The sequence below is a fragment of the Acinonyx jubatus genome, chromosome B4 (genome assembly GCF_027475565.1).
Source record: "Acinonyx jubatus isolate Ajub_Pintada_27869175 chromosome B4, VMU_Ajub_asm_v1.0, whole genome shotgun sequence".
NCBI classification, from domain to species: domain Eukaryota; kingdom Metazoa; phylum Chordata; class Mammalia; order Carnivora; family Felidae; genus Acinonyx; species Acinonyx jubatus.
Genome location: NC_069387.1, coordinates 62,225,632 through 62,244,783, shown reverse-complemented (window position 1 = coordinate 62,244,783; position 19,152 = coordinate 62,225,632). Strand labels below are relative to the sequence as shown.

Sequence of the window (19,152 nt, the reverse complement as noted above, 5' to 3'; positions counted from 1 at the left end):
GGTACTAGATATAGCCTAGAGTTGGGAGTCAGATATTTTGACTTTCTTAGCTTTGGTTACCTGAGACATACTAGTTTATTACTCAGTCCCTTCCTCAACTGAAAAAGAAAAGAGGATAAATGAACCTGTCAATTTCACAGTCAGTGTTATATATGTGTATATATGTGTGCATATATATATATATACACACATACATACATATATATATATAAAATAAGATTCATCATCTAATCTCAGCTCTTTGGCATTAGATTTTTGTGCACTATGAATTGCTAATATGAGATGGTAGAAAGTTGCCAATTTTAATTAGAATTTTTTTTTTAACAGCTACTTAAAGCGCAGAAGAAGGCCCAGAGAAGGGAACACATGCTAAAGCTCGAGGCTGAGAAGAAAAAGCTTCGTACTATACTTCAAGTTCAGTATGTATTACAGAACTTGACACAGGAACACGTACAGAAGGATTTCAAAGGGGGCTTGAATGGTGCAGTGTATTTGCCTTTAAAAGAACTTGACTACCTCATTAAATTTTCAAAACTGACCTGCCCTGAAAGAAATGAAAGTCTGAGGTAAGCCGAAGAAAATATTTTCCTAAAAGAGAACACATAACATTTTAGCCTAGTTTTTTAGTTTTATATATTTTATAGTATTTATACATACACACACATGTACATATACATATATACGTATATAATAATTAAGAAAACATTATTGTGATTCACAATGGGAAACGTTGGCCAGACCAGACTGTGATAGGGTTGATAGGCTGTCTAGAAGGAAAGTCAATTTGAATGATGTCATTAATGTGCTTTTTTTATTGTAACATTGATTTTAAAAATGATGTCTCATCAAGTTTTGCCCCTATACAAGTATTAATTATGTATATGCTTAAAGGTTTTTTTTGTAATTGTCTCAGGCTATTGTATTACCTGAGAGTCTTTGTCTTCTTACTACTGCTGTACTTCAGTGGAGGTTAATAAAATTTAACTTGGCCAGTATCATTAAACTTTCAAAGTGAGATAGGGGCGCCTGGGTGGCTCAGTCGGTTAAGCATCCGACTTCAGCTAGGGTCACGATCTCGCGGTCCGTGAGTTCGAGCCCCGTGTCAGGCTCTGGGCTGATGGCTCAGAGCCTGGAGCCTGCTTCCGATTCTGTGTCTCCCTCTCTCTCTCTGCCCCTCCCCCGTTCATGCTCTGTCTCTCTCTGTCCCAAAAATAAATAAACGTTAAAAAAAAAAACAAAAAACTTTCAAAGTGAGAATTATTTGGTGGTCTTCTTATACTGTGAATAAATACTGAGAAGCAAATCTGATAATTTCAAATACAAACCCAGCAACTTGAGGCTACCTAGTTTTTCCCAGTTAACCGTTTGCTGTTTTTGCTTTGATGGGGGAAATCATCTAATGAGCAGATCTCTGTGCTTCTGCTTTGTTAGATATGGGTCCTTCCAATGTTGTGTCTTTGGCCATGCTAAAGCAGGGTCAGATTTCAACCATTACTGGAAATCAGCCCTATATCAGGAAAAAAATCTAATAAAACTCTCAATTATCTCTATAGTCATATGTATTTTTTTTAAATTCACATTCTGATAGTGTAGCCCATCGTCATCACCTATGTGGTTGTTTCCTTCTCTTCACTTTGATGAATTTAGGGAGTGTAGCTTACTTTAATATGTGTAAGTGAAACATAATTTGAAAAATAAGCTGCTCTCTTTAAAGTCAAATGCAGCTCTTAATATTGCCATTCCACGGTTCTTCCTTCCAGGACATACACTTGATAATTAATGACACTGCATTGACAGCCTCAAACTCTTTTTGGTCTGTTCCTTAGTGGGTCTATTTGGTACAGTATTTTAGTTGTTTTTAAGAGAAAATGCTTACGTTTGATATCCATAAATAGGCATTTAGTCATCTTTTACAAAATTTTAACTTTTTGAGAGAGTAAAAAGACAAAATTAACCTTGAATGTCCTGATTGTTGACGAGTTCTACCGTATAAGTTGTACTGCTCCACGTGTATATGTGTGTACCTCTAAAGCTACTTCGTTCTGCTCTGCTTTTCCTTGTCAGTGTTGAAGACCAGATGGAGCAGTCATCCTTGTACTTTTGGGACCTTTTGGAAGGTAGTGAAAAAGCAGTGGTAGGAACGACCTGTGAGTTTTCTCTACTCTGGACTTATGCAGTAAATACTAGACTTTATGTTTAGAAGTTTAGTATGATATTGAGGGCTGAAACTGTGTCAGTTCATTAGAACTTACATGTCTGACAATGCTATATTCATAGGGAAAAAGATCTCTGTTTAGTTTGGTTAAAAGCAACTACTGTATAATCATACTCACTGAATGGAACCTAGGGAGAGTTTTTAAGTGGCAAGTCACTATGATTTGAGAATAAGAGCTAAAGACTAGTGCTGGCTTCAACACCAGCTTGACCATTTTGGGGTTCAGTTCTCTGCATAGCAGTACCGTACTAGTTCTATTTAAGAATCTTAAATACATACATTGTTATGTATCGGACCTGCCTAAGAAAATGGGGATGGCTTGGCTACATAGTCTATTGAAGCATTGTTGTCTGTCAATCTGGTAATGATCTGGAGAGAAAGAGGCTTTTGGCTTCCTAAATAGACTTCAGCCAAATGACCAAGTACAAATGAACATTAAGTACATAGTTTTGTGTACTGGCTTAGGATAATGAGAACACTACAAGCTGGTAAACATTTTTGTTAGTAGTGAATGCTTCCTTTTTTGGAAATATATTTGTAGTATATAATGCTTTCAAAATTTCTATGTCCTTTCAAGTTTAAATTATAGAAATTTTTTTCTTGGTTAGAATGCGAAATGATACAAATAACTTTGGGACATAGTTTGACAGTTTCTTACAAGTGTACGCTTACCAAATGACCAAGCAATTATACTGCCAGTACCCAAGAGAATTATAAACACATGTTCACGTAAGTACTTGACATGAATGTTCATACCAGCTTCATTCATGATAGCCCCAAACTGAACACAACTTAGACGTACATCAACTGATAATTGATACACAAAATATGGTATGTTCATACAATAGAATCTACTCAGGAATAAAGAAAGGATAAACTGTTGATACATGCAACAACATGGATGAATCTCAAAATAATTATGCTGAGTGAAAGAAGCCAGACCAAAAAATGGATACTTATTTATATGGATAAATGGATCCCATTTATATGGAATTTTAGAAAAGACATAACTAGAATGATAGCAGGTCAGTTGTTGCCAGGGAGTGGGAGGAGGGGATTGATATAAAAGGGACACGAGGGAACTTTTGATGAAAATGTTTTATATCATGGTTCTGGTGGAAGTAACATGACTATGTACCTGCTAAAACTGTACACTTAAAATGACTGAACTAAAATGAATGAACTAAAATTATACCTCAAAGTTTATTAAAAAAATAATAAACAGGGTGGCTGGGTGGCTCAATTGGTTAAGCATCTGACTTCAGCTTGCATCATGATCTCATGGTTTGTAAGTGGAGCCCGCTTCGATTTCTGTGTCTCCCTCTCTCTGCCCCTGCCCTGCTCGTGCTCTGTCTCTCTATCAAAAATAAGTGAATATTAAAAAAAATATATTAAAAACCTGTCATAGTACTCCTATGAAAGGAATAATAGACCCAAATCAAGTATGGGCACGCAAACGTAATTTGGGAATTATGTTTTTAGGGGATATTAAAAGTGAAATAGACTTTAGATCTGTTTATGGTGCAGCTACTTTAACATCATTTTAAGATTTTTCTTGTTCATCAAATGGTGATATGCTAAGAGTCACAGCATAATTCAAGAGTAAAATCTTTATCATGGGATTTTGGAGTTTAAAAATCCTTTAGAGATCGTCCAAGATAGGGTTTTCTAATGGTTATGTTTGAGGAACTTTTAATTCTATAAAGCCTTAATTACTTGGAAGGTAGAATAATTGCTGGTTGTGATGTCTTTGGGACAGATAGGAAAAATGGCTTTTCTCTCAGTTCAGGGAACAGATGTGTGCTTTTGTAACATAGCCTTTGATTAGGGTCTCTGATTTTAGCCATTTTTCAAATGGTGGAAATGGAGGCCCAGAGAAACTTAAGTGACTTGCTAAACTTTGGGATTCTGATCTTTAAAATTTATATTGATTCAGCATGACAGAAATATGGCTTGCACATTGCTGTTTATGATACTGACCAGTTCTTTGAATCCCCCCAATGTGGGGTGTTGACATACTGTAACTAGGATAAAATTATACTAGGATTTCTATTCCAAATAATTTTCCATGAACTATTAGGTTATGTGATAACTAAGTCTTAATCACTCTTTCTTAGACAAACACATGAAAGATCTGCTGTCTAAATTGCTGAACTCAGGCTATTTTGAAAGTATCCCAGTCCCAAAAAATGCTAAGGAGAAAGAAGTATCATTGGAGGAAGAAATGCTAATAAAATCAGAGAAGAAAAAACAATTATTGAAAACTGAATCTGTCAAAGAGTCAGGTTTGTTGTGATCTCGGAAATTCTTTATAGTAGTTGCATTTTTAATATTTACACAGAATGAGTGAAATCATTGTAAAAGGATTGCCTTATTTTAATTTGTTAATTTCTACACTCATTGAAATCTTTACTTGCTGCAGGATAAACTTAGGTTTAGAATAGGTCTCTAGGTTTTATTACTGTGATTTACAGAATGAATGCTAACAGAAACATAGGTTATCCTTTGTTACAAGAGAATACCCTGCTCAAATGAGGCCCTTATGGAATTTGAACCTCTTTGTTAAATTGTTAGTAGGATAATTCCATTTAAAATTGTCACTTAAAATGTTTATAGTAGAATCCAATATGGTAGTAGAATGAGAATATAAATAATCTAAGGTTAACATATTTGGAAAATGTTTGCCAAAATCAGTAAATGTACTTTTCAGAATTCCACCTTTCTTAAGGGAAGAAATATTTTGAGTGAATGGCAGTTTTGCTCCTGTCTGTTGAAGCTCAATTTATTAAAAAAAAAAAGTCATTTCTATGGGGGTAGAGAAGGCAGAGTTCCAGTGGCCACTACTAGCATGATTCAAGTCATTTCTTATGTCTACTTTCTATTAGTTCTTAACATTTCATCTAATGCTTTAGGGTTTCCATTCCCTTACTACCTTCCAACCTTAAACTGGCTCATAGGAGACCTTTAAGGCCTGTTTCAATGACTAATTTTTACCCCATGGGACTAGAGGTATAATTTCAACTTGAAAGAAGCTGTATTTGTGTGTAAGAGGAGATAGTCTTATTTTCAGTCAGTTTTTAACTGCAACTTGACTTTAGAAAAGTGTTATATAAGGAGAACTACTAGCTTTAGCTAGTCTCAGACCACATGCTTTTGACCAACAAGCAATAGTGAGAATTACTCCTGCCATTAATATATTTCATTGTACTGTCCCTTTTTTTAAAAAATGTTACTAGAATGAATTACAGTTGTAATAAGTCTAAAAATGTAGTTTAGTATTTGCTTAATACTCCTTTTATCTTTTCAGAGTCTCTTATGGAACTTGCACAGCCAGAGATACAACCACAAGAGGTAAGTTTCTGAAAGGTAATTTGCTGATTTTGGTTTTTGGGACTTTTGTATTGTGTTGCATTTAGGACCTGAGGCTCTGGAACTAGGTTTCTTAAACTTGAATCCTAGTTTTGTAGCTTATGAGCTTAGTGACTTTGGCTAAGATGTCTAGCCCAGCTGTGTCTGCTCTCCTCATGTATATAGAATAGGGATAATAGTAATGCCTGCCTTATGAGGCATCTTGTGAGGATGAAAGGAGTCAAATTCTAAATTACTTAGAATTTGAATTTGACCTGGTGCACAGTAAACTGCTCAAGCGTTAGCTATTGTTCTTGGCCCTTTAAAGATGGGTAGGATTTTGCTCTCGTTAGAATTTACTCACGTTGGTAATAAAGTATTTGTTCTCTTTTTGAAGTGACATTGAAATTCATGGAAGCTGAAAAAAACCAAAGAGTCAAAGTCACAGTATGACTGATAGAGAAATAAAGAAAAGGCTGCTAATTCAGGAAACATAAGGCTTAAGGTTAAATAGTGTAAATGTGTGTAGTTGAACTATATCCTCTGCCTTAACATTTTAGGGAGTTGGGTAGTAGAGTGGTCTAAGGTTGGCAGAGGCAGAATAACCTTGGTCAAAGAGCCTGAATCAAGCAAACGTGGCACGGTGATGTGCAGTTCTTAGGTAGGTCAAGTATACATTGCTACTGTTGAAGTATCAAAGGTTGTATTTCTGTTAACTGAGGGAAAAGGAATGGACAAAAACATAGGATGGTCTTTTCAAGTAGGATAAGGACAGAAATTTCCTGTTAGTTTAGTATAGTGACTCAGACCAATGGACATAGGAATACTAATAGAGGTCAGTGTTCCCCTCAAGGTCTCTCAAGGTCTTTTATAAATCTTGTGACTCAAGCACGTATTTTCCTCTGGTCTAGTTTCTTAACAGACGTTACATGACAGAAGTAGATTATTCAAGCAAACAAGATGAAGAGCAATCTTGGGAAGCAGATTATGCTAGAAAACCAAATCTCCCCAAATGTTGGGATATGCTTACTGAACCCGATGGTCAGGAGAAGAAACAGGAATCCTTCAAGTCTTGGGAGCCTTCTGTTAAGCACCAGGAGGTATCAAAGCCTGCAGTTTCCTTAGAACAGAGGAAACAAGATCCAAAACTCAGGTCTACTCTGCAGGAAGAGCAGAAGAAGCAGGATGTCTCTAAACCTAAGCCAGCTCCTAGCCAGTGGAAGCAAGAAACTCCTAAATCCAAAACAGGATATACTCAAGAAGAACAGAAGAAGCAGGAGACACCAAAACCTTGGCCAGTTCAGCTGCAGAAAGAACAGGATCCAAAGAAGCAATCTCCAAAGTCTTGGACACCTTCTGTGCAGAATGAACAGGACATCACCAAGTCATGGACCACTCCCATGTGTGAAGACCAGGATTCAAGACAGCCAGAGACTCCAAAATCCTGGGAAAATAATGTTGAGAGTCAAAAACGCCCTTTAACACCACAATCACAGATTTCTCCAAAGTCCTGGGGGGTAGCTCCAGCAAGCCTCATACCAAATGACCAGCTCCTGCCCAGGAAGTTTAATACTGAACCCAAAGATGTGAGTTTGTTTTTATCAGTCTGCTCTGGTCAATGTAGGCATAAATAAGGACTGGTGGTAGTCATAACTTTTTAGTCCTCTTTAAAAAGAATCTCCGAAATCTGTGTTAAATTCATGTATAAAGTATTTCACTTAACTCCTTAATACGTAATTGGTTTTCCCCTTGAAACTGGAAGTAGACCTAGTCTGTGTTTTAAGCCTAAGCTGAGGTGAAATTTCCACAGTTAGAAACTATTGTTTGAATGCCAAAATTTTAATGACATGATATGATATGAAAATAGTGAATAGCTCAGACAAGACCTTAGTGTGAACACATGAGAAATGTAAATGCATGTCACAAGACGAGGGGCTTGTTTTACTGTGTTTCATTCATCATCTTCCGCCTGGCACATGGATGACCTTTTCTGACAGAAGTTCCATTTTTCTGTATTCTCTTGAGTTTCTTTCACTCTTTGTAATCACTCAGGTTAGCCTGCACTCTTTGAAGAAGGTACATGGTGGTTGCAGATATTCCAGTAGGTCGGGTAGGATCTGAATTAGTTCTCCATTTCTGTTTCAAAATGAGAATTTTTCTGGAAGTGGAAACTATAGGCTTTAAATATTCTGTAACTAAGTTTGGAATATGAGATTTAGTTCAAATAGAAGACCTCATTCTGTTAATGATAACCTATTTCAGGAAGATAAGAAGGCTTATAATGAATAAGCCTTGGATACACTGCTATTAAGGTTATTAAATTACAAGTTATTTACTTCTATTTAAATATGAACTTGTTACTACCTTGTTTGCTAAGAAATGTGAACTTATCTTCCCAGTGTTTTCCATCTATGTCTAGTAGTGTTCCCTGCACTTCATGCCATTTTAGCCAGAGGCTCTCTGATAAATCTTTGGTCCCCTAACAGTGTGAAAAACTTTTGCTTGGAGAAATCAAAGCATTGCTTTTTATAAATAAACTGCCAAAGGGGCGCCTGGGTTGCTCAGTCGGTTAAGCATCCGACTTCGGTTCAGGTCATGATCTCACGGTTTGTGAGTTCGAGCCCTGCATCGGGCTCTGTGCTGACAGCTCAGAGCCTGGAGCCTGCTTCAGATTCTGTGTCTCCCCGTCTCTCGGCCCCTCTCATGCTCATGTGCTGTCTCTCTCTGTCTCTCAATAATAAATAAACATTAAAAAAAATAAAAAAAACCTGTCACTGTTTCAGTTTTGCCTTACGGGAAGAGAACTTCAGAGTTCCTTGTCTCCCTTTGCTCGCCTTTTTTCCTCTTTTCTTCAAGTGCTAATATCAATTTTAGCTTCTTCCTGACCCTATAGAAGATTGATAGCCTTATTTCATTAACCAGGTATCACACAACAGTAATTGTAATATGACAACTATTTTGAGAAACTTACTTAAAAAACCCAATTTAATATTTCAGTAAAGCTGTTTTAAGAAACCCAATTTAAAATTCCATTAAGTATAGTAGTACTGAGCCTTTACCTTACCAGAATATTATACTATATGTTGGATAGTATGTAGAATTAGTTGGAAAGGCCGAAACTCATTTAATTTGTCTTTATGGTACAGACTGCATTATATTGAATTTGCAGGGCCTTTCAGTGACTGAGAGGACACTTCTCTATATAGTACACTGTCTGTCTTGCAGTTTCAGCTTTCTAGAACATGACTAAGTACAGTCAAGGACAAAATAGAGTTCAAAGCTAAAAGACTAGATAACGTGAAATTAATCACTAAAGCTCATACTTTTCTCCTAGAAGAGTCTTTCGTATATTTACTTAGGATTTATTAACTCTTATTTTGTATGGCACTTTTGACAAGCTTAGCTGTGTGACTTCCCAGTGAATTAGAAGGTGGAGAAGAGGAGCTGGTGGAGACAGATACTGGCAGCTGTAAGATGTTAACCATATCAGCATTAGGTCTAATTCAGGGTATGCAGCTTTCATAAGCAACTTAGCGTGAGGACTAACCACTTTATAAACATCATTAGTCCCCTGAAGTACTTAACCTGATAACAAAATATAGTAGTGTATTTCTTCAACCTTGGATGTGTTTGTATACATATTTACTTCTTAATGTTTCTGAAAGCAGACATTTAAAAGTGGAATGTGGTGATAGTAACTTTTTCTCTGGGGAAAAAAATCATTTGCGTGTCTTACAGTTAGTGGTATCTTATAAAGAATATCATCAGCTGATTGTCCATAATGAAAAAACTTTCTGTCAAGGAAGTTTTGTTACTCTGGGTCTTCCCTTTGAAAAGAGGTTGTTTTAGAAAGATATCCATTAGAGGTATTGTGAAAGGGAAAAAGTGTTTATAAAGTTTGCTTAAATTATTTAGAAAATGTATTGTTGTGGAAATTCTTTACCTGACATAAATCTGATAAATGGGCTTTGCTATGTGTTCTGCTTTCATTAAGATGTAGTGATAAGGTGAGTTTCCTGAATTAGGCTGTTGAATGTGAATTTCGCTCTTATACATTGTGGGTTTATTTTGTAGGTGCCTAAGCCTATGCATCAGCCTGTAGGTTCTTCCTCGACCCTTCCAAAGGATCCAGTATTGAGGAAAGAAAAACTGCAGGATCTGATGACCCAGATTCAAGGAACTTGTAACTTTATGCAAGTATGAGCCATTCTTAAATGAATCTTAAATGATATTCCTGGGGCTACTCGCTTCTAATCAGAAGTATTACAGTGAAGTGTTTTTTGTTTTTTTTTTTAATGTTTATTTATTTTTAGAGAGAGAGAGGCAGAGACACAGGGTGTGAGCAGAGGAAGGGCAGAGAGAGTGGGAGACATAGAATCTGAAGCAGGCTCCAGGCTCTGAGCTGTCAGCACAAAGCCTGATGCACAAACCGTGAGATCTGACCCGAACCAAAGTCAGACGCTTAACTGACTAAGCCACCCAGGCGCTCCTGTAATGAAGTTGCTAAGAGGTTAGGTTCTGGTGTTCAGAATGCATGGGAATTCTGGCCACTTCCTAGGTCTCACAGTTCAGGCAAGTTACTTTACTCTTTGCCTTGGTTCTTTTTTTGAAAAATGAGGGTAATAATTCTTATTCCTAAGTTTGTTGTGAGTAATGAAATGAATTAAACATGTAAAAAGTATAAGTGTTCAAATATATTTTCTGCTGTAGATCATTGGTAGTTTCCACTCAGACTGTGAGAACCTACTCTGTGCTTGGCATTCTGGTAGGTGCTATTGTGTGTAGAAAATCATAAGACATTTATTGCCTTCAAGGAGTTTATATTCCAGTTGTATAAGACTTTAACTTGTGGCAATAGTTAAGTGCTAAATTGTGTCATACAGAGTCTTACAGAATTTCAGAATAGTACAATATTATTGAAGGAGGAAGTAGACAAATAAGATCTTTTTGTGTAGTAAAAAGATCTTGAGCTTTGGAATTAGACTTGTGTTTAAATCCCGGTTCTGCTATTTACTGGCTATAAAATCCATGGCAAGTTATTTAGCCTGTAATTCTCTACTTATAAAATGAGGGAATTCCTTACCCATTTAGGTTATTTGAAGATGAAAAGTGATTACTACAAGGGTAGCTTAATTATTCAAAATGTTGGAAACATTTGAAAACTAAGATAGGCAGATGGGGGAGAGAATCGTTACTCATTATGAAAGATCAGAGAGCATGAATGAGCTAGATTAGTGGTTGAGATGAGACTGTTAAACCCTCAGTTGTTGGACATAATAAAGGCAAGGTTACAGAATTAATGCTTGTGTTTAAGAGCTTAAGTCAGGAGGTTTTTTTTTTTTCATAGTTAAGCCTTGGAATTACTTGACATAATTTTAAGGTTTGACAGTTACTTTAGATTTTAACTCTTAACTCTTTCTCTTATGAAGACTAAGTTGTTGGAGTATCTGGGTGGCTCAGTTGGTTAAGTGTCCAATTCTCTATTTTGGCTTAGGTCATGGTCTCACAGTTTATGGGATTGAGCCCTGCATCAGGCTCCGCTGATAGCATGGAGCCTGCTTGGGATTCTCTCTCTATTCCTCTCTCTCTGCCTCTGCCCTGCTCATGAGTGCTCTCTCTCATAATAAACACTTTTTTTTTTTAAATAGTAAGTTATCAACATTTTGAGATAGTTATTAGCTAGATTCTTATAGCTAATAGCTATGGACAGTGTTGTGAATAATGCAATGGTAATAGCTTTTAAACAGTTTATTTTTTTTTTAAGTTTATTTTTGAGAGAGAGCACAGGAAGGGCAGAGAGAGAGAAATCCAAGCAAGCTCCACACCATCAGCACAGAGCCCAACATGGGGCTTGATGTCATCAACTGTGAGATCATGACCCGAACCAATATCAAGAGTCAGACACCCAACTGACTGAGCCACAGTCAGGTGCCCCAATGGTAATAGCTTTTAAATGAATAATTGTTTCTAGTCATGATTTAAAAAATCTTGTCTTTAGGAATCTATTCTGGATTTTGACAAACCTTCAAGTGCAATTCCATCGTCACAGCCGCCTTCAACTACTCCAGGTAGCCCAGTAGGTATGTAATCATAACTGAGAGTAAACATGCATAGGTCTAACATTTGTTACCTCTTACAAATAATTTTACTCTAGATATCTTAAGGGTTAAATTGTGTCTCTGTGTTAATTCTAAATGTATCTATGTGTCATCAGTTATATATGGGTAAATTACCATTAAGACATTAGTGTGCTCACCTGACCTGTTTGCCTTTTATAGAAGGTCTCCGGATGGTTAAATGGAGAAACACAAGCTGGTTTTGCAAATTTTGAAGTGATTGGGGTCCTTTTGACTCTATAAATCTAGTATTGAAACTTTTTGATCCCAATTATGAGTGAAATTACATCAGTGATATTTAAGTACATCGATTAACACAGTACCTAATGACGGAACCTAGAATTGAATCTGGCCTGACGTTAGGCTTTTTGCTCTACACTCATTTATTTCAGGGGAGGAATGAGGTATTTGAAGCCACAGTCCAGTTGTAGTGAGCAGACACCAACTAGAAGATGGGTGTAGTAATTCCTGGATGAAGTAAGGAGAATAAAGAGTAATTAACAAAAGTGATAGACATTAACAAGAAAAAACCAAACCGAAACTATATAATTGAAAAGCATATTAATATACATGACCAAAGGGGGGAAAAAAACCTGAAAAGACATATGACCCAGCTAAGAGTTATTTTGAAACTTGGAATTTGAGTGTATCACTTGATTACTATTCATGATAGCTTAGATTTTATCTTCCAGTTTACTATTACTAGTCATTTTTTAAAGTAATAGATTTTTGGAGCTTTGAAATGCTGCTTTTGCCCTTTTAACCTTAAAACATCATTAGTGTCACAGATGGGACTAGTGTCTCCCAAATCCTCTCTGACTCTTTAGAGCTCTCACAGAAAATTCATGATGGCTTTGAGACCTAGTTTTTCTAGCTATGGCTTATTTTGTAAAGTATAAACTTTTAGTTTCCACCCAGTTGATATGCATAAACTTTTCTCCTCCCTCAATAGTTTACTGTTGATTTCACTCTCTGCAGCATCTACAGAACAAAATCTTTCCAGTCAAAGTGATTTTCTTCAAGAGCCATTACAGGTAACTTCTCCAAAGTAATCTTTCTTTGCTATTTTTAATTTCTTTGTTATTCAGGGAAGAAACTCTTGCTTTGGTAAGATAGATCAGACTTGCTGATTCTAATATACCTAACTAAATTATTGAAAATGTTCTAAGGATATCTAGTTTTTTAGATTAAGTACAACTGGCCCTCCAAAGGTTACCTAATGATCATGGGGAAGACATCTGTTAAAATAGAGAAGGCTGGCAGACTTTAATAAGGAAAGAGCAAGCCTGAAGAATTCAGAGATACCTTGTCTGGGAATCTTACTCTGCCATTGTCTACTTAAGTCACTTTGGTAGAGCAGCATAGTCAAGAGTCTAAAGAAAGATACTAATTTTGTTTAGCACATGGTTAGCTAATCTCCTGCCTCCCTTCACACATAAGAGTTGACATTCTGAGGAACTGATTTTCACAGAACACCTTAGATTTACAAAGGAACCAGATCATTGAGATCTCTGATGCCACATTGCACTTCTATCAATAGTAAGTTCAAGAAAAAAAAAAGTACAAGGTTTGATAGTTTTCTGGTCATTACCTTTAAAAAAAATTATCAGGATCCCTCTGAAAACTTTATGGCAATTTTCTTAACAGTAGCATCCCTGATAGGTTAAGTATTTTGACCAGATGGCTCAACAGTTGTTGCCTTCCTGTCCAAAAACTTCTGAGTAAATACCATTTGTTTACAATGGTTTATATTTAGTTTGATAAGGTATGGCTCAGTTTTCAAAATGTATTTATTGAGCTGAGTCCCTCACCCTACTCACTGGTTTAAGGGTTCCATGTTACCTGTTCTAGCTGTTAGGGTTCTACATGAGGCTTTCAATGGACAAGTTAAAGGTTTTCAAAAAGCTGTTGGTCTAGTTCAGTAGTTCTCAGGGGCAGGTCTGTGGATGGCTGCATCAGAAGCACTTGATCACTTTAATAAAGGTATCTATATATATCTCTGTATATATATCTATATATCTATCTGTAAGGTTTTTTTAATTTTTTTTTTTTTTTTTTTTTGAGAGAGACAGCAGAAGTGGGGGAGGGGCAGAGAGAGGGAGACACAGAAGCAGGCTCCAGGCTCCAAGCCATCAGCACAGAGCCTGATGCAGGGCTTTAACTCATGAACCACGAGATCATGACGTGAGCCGAAGTCAGAGGCTTAACTGACTGAACCACCCAGGTGCCCCTAAAGATATGTATATCTAGATATCACCTTAGACCTAATGGATCAGAATTTCCAGGGGCGTTATCTAGACATTTATATTTGTAATAAGCTTCCTGGGTGAATCTGCACCTGCATTGTTTGGGAATCATAGGTCCCCAGCATCATGTTTACTCACCAATATCTAAAACTGCTTTCAGCTGGTCTGCTTAAAGAGCAGTAATTTGGAAGCAAGAATTGCCATAACTTCTAAAGAAATACTAATGTGAAGAATTTATCTTTATTTTTTGTTGTTGTTGTTAAGTGAACCTTTTAAATTCAAAAGCTCAGGTATCAATGTCTTAGCTTAACATTTGTAAATCTTTCCGCAGCAGGAAACTTCTGTCCCCACAATACCCAGTTCCAATTATTTTGGGCAGTTGTCTTGTTATTTTAAAAAGAGGACCAGAAGAAAGACCTAGTTTTAGAAACACTACAGTATCATAATAGTTCTAATATTTTAGTCGGATCTAAATTATACCTATTTATTTAGGTATATAAAATTTCAAAAGGATTTAAAATTTTTTTTTCTTAAGATCTCTTTTAAAACTTGGTCCCCATCTCCTTCCCAAGAAGTGGCCTATTATGATGACCCTCTCTAGAAGGTCACTGAAATGTAACTGCTCTGGATATTTGGTTGCCATTAATTAGTTTCCAATTAACCCATTTTATTACTTGGGCTTCTGAGATTGAGATAAAAGGAGTAGATTCATGTCATGGACACTTCAGACCTTGTGATTGCTGGATTTTTATAGATCTCTCCCTGTTATGTTCTAATATCTTTGTGCCGTAGAATTCTTTTGTAGCCACTTTCTTAGTCTTTTATTGGTTACAGTTGTCACAGCCTTAGTTTTTCCTGTGCTTGCTTTCTTCCAGTTTTTTTTTTATGTTATTAGCTTTAACATTTTGTTAGAATTTTGGTGCCTCTGTAATTTATGTAGAGCTTATCATTTCCTTTCCTTTCTCTCTCTCTCTCTTTCTTTCTTTCTTTCTTTCTTTCTTTCTTTCTTTCTTTCTTTCTTTCTTTCTGTTTATTCTTGAGGGAGAGAGAGACAGAGTGTGAATGGGGGAGGAGCAGAGAGAGAGGGAGACACAGAATCTGAAACAGGCTCCAGGCTCTGAGCTGTCAGCACAGAGCCCGATGTGGGGCTTGAACTCACAAGCCATGAGATCATGACCTGAGCCGAAGTTGGATGCTTAACCGACTAAGCCACCCAGGCGCCCTAAGCTTATCATTTCTATTTGTACTTCTGCCTACCTCTTTAAGACAGTGGGAGCACAGAGAGCCAAACCACAGTTACTGTGATCCCTGGCAGAGCTGTGCCCACAGTGTTGAATGTGCCCTGAGCTGCTTCCATTGAACTGCTGTTGAGGGCCAGATGTTCCATCTGCTGTTGAGGCCCAGGTTTCTAGGGCCAAGAATCTTGATAAATGAGGATGGGATTAGATGTGTAGCTTTGGTGACCAGACCTGGAAAGGCAATTTAGCTGACTGCTTGGGTTTGACTCTCACCACTAACTTAATTTTTGTGTGATATTGGATCCATTACTTAACTTATCTTTGCCTATGCCTTATTGTCTATAAAATGGGGATGGTTGTATCTACCTCACAGGGTTATTGTTAGGACTAAACACGTGAATATGTATAAAGTGTTTAGCATAGTATTTGGCACTAGTGAGTGCTTGTAAGAGTTACATGTTATGAAGCTCAGGACTCAAGAAATATAAAGTGAACAAAATGTGCCTTTTATCATGTTTTATATCTTCCTGTGTCTAGGCTGCTTCTTCTTCAGTTACTTGTAGCTCAAATGCTTGCTTGGTTACTACTGATCAGGCTTCTTCGGGATCTGAAACAGAGTTTATGACCTCAGAGACTCCTGAGGTAATAAGAGGCCAATTGTGTTAATTTCTTTTCTGTCTAAAATAATAGCAGAACCAGCTTACCTTATGCATTACAGGCATGATCAGTTGAATTATTTAACATTTATACTTGACTAATGTATTGCTTTCTGTAGATATTGTCCTGGAATTACAGGTAACTTTGCTGTGACTTTGCCATATAAGTAAACTTAGTAGTGTAATGCCTTATCACATACAATAAATATATCTAAATTGCTGTTGTCAAAAAAGATGAAAAGTTCTAGGTAGGAGTAAGTCAAGTTTCTCACTATATATATTATATTGATGGAATCCTTAGCAGAAAAATCTACTTATATAACTGAGACTCAATAAATTTATAGTGTTAATATTAGCACTACCTCCATAGGAATGAATTACATTTTCTTTTGGCTAATTTTGTCAAAAGCATTTTGATAGCACAGTTGACCCTTGAACAATATGGTCTTGAACTGTGAAGGTCTACTTATACGTTTTAGTTTTTTGATAACTACAATACTGTAAATATGTATGTTCTTATGATTTTCTTTTTTTTAAAATTAGGTTTTAATTTTAATTCCATTTAGTTAACATGCAGTGCAATATTAGTTTCAGGTGTACGATATTGTGACTCAACACTTCCTTAAATCACCCTGTGTTCCTCACAATAAATACTCCTTAAATCCCCATCATGTATTTAACCCATTTCCCCTCTGGTAACCATCAGTTGGTTCTGCGTAGTTAAGAGTCTTGTTTCTTGGTTTGTCTCTCTCTCTTTTTTTTCCTCTCCTTCCCCCCCCCCCCCCCCGCTTTGCTCATTTGTTTTGTTTCTTAAATTCCATATATGAGTAAAATCTTACAGTATTTATCTTTCTCTGGCTGACTTCTTTTGCTTAGCATTATCCTCTCTAGCTTATCCCTGTTGTTGCAAATGGCAAGATTTCATTCTTTTTTATGGCTGAATAATATTTCATTACACACACGCACGCACACACCACATCTTTATCCATTCATCTACTGATAGACACTGGGCCTTACGCTTTTCTTAACATTGTCTTTTCTCTAGGTTACTTTGTTGTAAGAATACAATATATAATACATATACCTTACAAAATATGTGTTAATCGACTGTTTATAGAATTGGTAAGGCTTCCTTTCCATCTCTATAAGCTATTAGTAGTTAAGTTTTTGGGGAGTCGAGTTATATGTGGATTTTTGACTCTGGGGTTCAGCACTCCTAACCTGTGTGTTTTTCAAGGGTCAACTATATTATGTTTGTGCTTTCAATTCTAAAATGATAGTTTTTGCTAAGTTTGAGCAAATCCTTGAAATAGGTATAGCAAGATAGCATGATTTTTTTAGATTAATTTAGCAGCTCTTAGATTTTACTATTTTTGGTTCGCTATTATACAAGATAATGTATTCATTACAGAATATAAGAATATATAGATACACATTAATTTTTATGGTGTAGACTTGGTCTAAATTAAAATTACTTGGTTCCTCATTTTAAGAAGAGGAAGGTGTGACCAAGTGAGTCACAGCTCTGTTTCATAATCTGATTAGGACTGGTTTTTTGGTATCTTTTTAAGCCTTTGGATTTGTAATCTGTTACATCAAGGATTTGCTTATTACCATAGATAAGTATTATTTAAATTAGATCAGGTTTGATTTTCTTTTTTAAAGGCAGCTGACTTAGAAATCCAGGAATAAGACTTTAAAATCAAGAAAAATTAACATTGACTAAGCAACTAACCCAAGATTTTTCGTAATTCTTCTGTATAGATTTGGAATAATATTAGATTCTTAGTTGGAAACTACCGTTTCAGGGTTTGACTAGGTACTCATAAAAAGTTCAGTACCTCATCTGTTAGACTGATTAATAGTAAGACTCTTTCACTTAGTCAGCAAGCTGTGCACAGCAAATGCTAGTGTGCATCCTCAGCAGTTGTGATTTGAAATTGTAAGCAGAAGCTATTCTTTTGCATTCCTGTGTCCGAATGTCATCCTATAGAACTTGCTGACTTAGGCCAGTCTGGGGTTTAGTGTAAGTTAACTGCTTGTTATATGGCAGGTGATTGGCTGATGCTGCATTTCTCCTTCCCAGGCAGCAGTTCCCCCAAGCAAGCAACCATCTTCACTAGCTTCTTCAAATCCTCCCATGTCAAAGGGCTCTGAACAGGGCTTCCAGTCACCTCCAGCAAGTAGTAGTTCAGTAACGATTAACACAGCGCCCTTTCAAGCCATGCAGACAGTGAGTATGAAACGTGAATGGTGATTACAGTTCATTGTTTCTGTTAAAAAGCCATTGTTTCTCTTACGTCCATTATTGGGTACTTACTTTGTGAAAAACTTTGCCTTTTGTATTGCTCTTATTTGGGTTGATCCTTGCTTTGTCCAATGCAAATATTGTTTGTGGTGAAAGAGTATTAAATCCAAAGCCTTGAGAATTTTGAATGGATATTTTATCAGAACATTTTCCCCACTCAGAAAATTAGTAGCAGGCAAAGCTGAGGGTTCATATTAATTAAAAAAAAATGTGTGGGTGAGAAACATAATTTTCTGTGAACAGCTTAATAATACTAACCATCACTAATACCACACTAGTGATGCTCCATAGCATCAATAGCCTGAAATATAGGGCACATACTTGGGTGTTCTGTCATTCTGGAAACTTTCATTTGATTTTATTTTGATCTTATGCTGATTTTGGATAATTGTTCCAATTTGTGTGGTATTCTGAATTACACATTCCTCTGCAAATTGTTTAAGCTTAAAACATTTTTCAAGGTAATATAACTAGGTTTATATGTTTACTCTCTAAAACAGAATAGTATAGAACAGTTCTTTAGAAAAAAAGTCTTAGCCAGTAAGTATCTGATGATGCTTAATGCCCCACTCTGGATACTTTTCAGTGATGGTGGTAGGGTGGGGCCAGTGGAGTGGCAATGGAAAGCAGATACAATGCAGGGAGATAAGCTTTTGAATTCAGGCACCTAAATTCACTAGTTTTATCACTTCATGCTTGGCCTCTTAGAACTGATTAGTTTCTTTGTTTTCCCTCTTACCCTGTCAGTCCCTCCTGCACAGTATTGCCACATTGGTTTTATTAACTTTTTCTCGTTAATGAAATCAGATACTGTTCTTAATCACTGGGGTTGGGTATTGGCAGTGAAAAAGAGACAAGTCTTTGTGCTCAAGAAGCTTACATTTGATAATGGAGGTGAGAGGGCTAGAGAGAAAAATATACACACACACATATATATGTGTATACGTATACATATATATATATATATATATGTATATGCATGTGGGGAAATGTCACCTGTGTCATGGGGAAAAATGGAGCAGGGT

At 36.4% G+C, this 19,152-nt stretch overlaps 1 protein-coding gene across 11 annotated transcripts in view; it reads left to right on the top strand.

Moving 5' to 3' along the window:
- CAPRIN2 (caprin family member 2) overlaps positions 1 to 19,152 on the top strand; it is a 44,731-nt gene that overhangs the window by 16,793 nt on the left and 8,786 nt on the right. For 5 of the 11 annotated variants that reach the window (XM_027035844.2, XM_027035841.2, XM_027035839.2 and 2 more), the window contains exons 5-14: positions 328 to 566; positions 2,065 to 2,147; positions 4,333 to 4,500; positions 5,523 to 5,566; positions 6,475 to 7,149; positions 9,638 to 9,760; positions 11,562 to 11,643; positions 12,658 to 12,713; positions 15,701 to 15,805; positions 17,906 to 18,052. In XM_027035844.2, coding sequence (XP_026891645.1) covers positions 328 to 566; positions 2,065 to 2,147; positions 4,333 to 4,500; positions 5,523 to 5,566; positions 6,475 to 7,149; positions 9,638 to 9,760; positions 11,562 to 11,643; positions 12,658 to 12,713; positions 15,701 to 15,805; positions 17,906 to 18,052 — 1,722 coding nt within the window. The remainder of the gene's footprint in view (positions 1 to 327; positions 567 to 2,064; positions 2,148 to 4,332; positions 4,501 to 5,522; positions 5,567 to 6,474; positions 7,150 to 9,637; positions 9,761 to 11,561; positions 11,644 to 12,657; positions 12,714 to 15,700; positions 15,806 to 17,905; positions 18,053 to 19,152) is intronic. The other 6 variants (XM_027035845.2, XM_053226110.1, XM_053226109.1 and 3 more) reach the window with 3 other exon arrangements.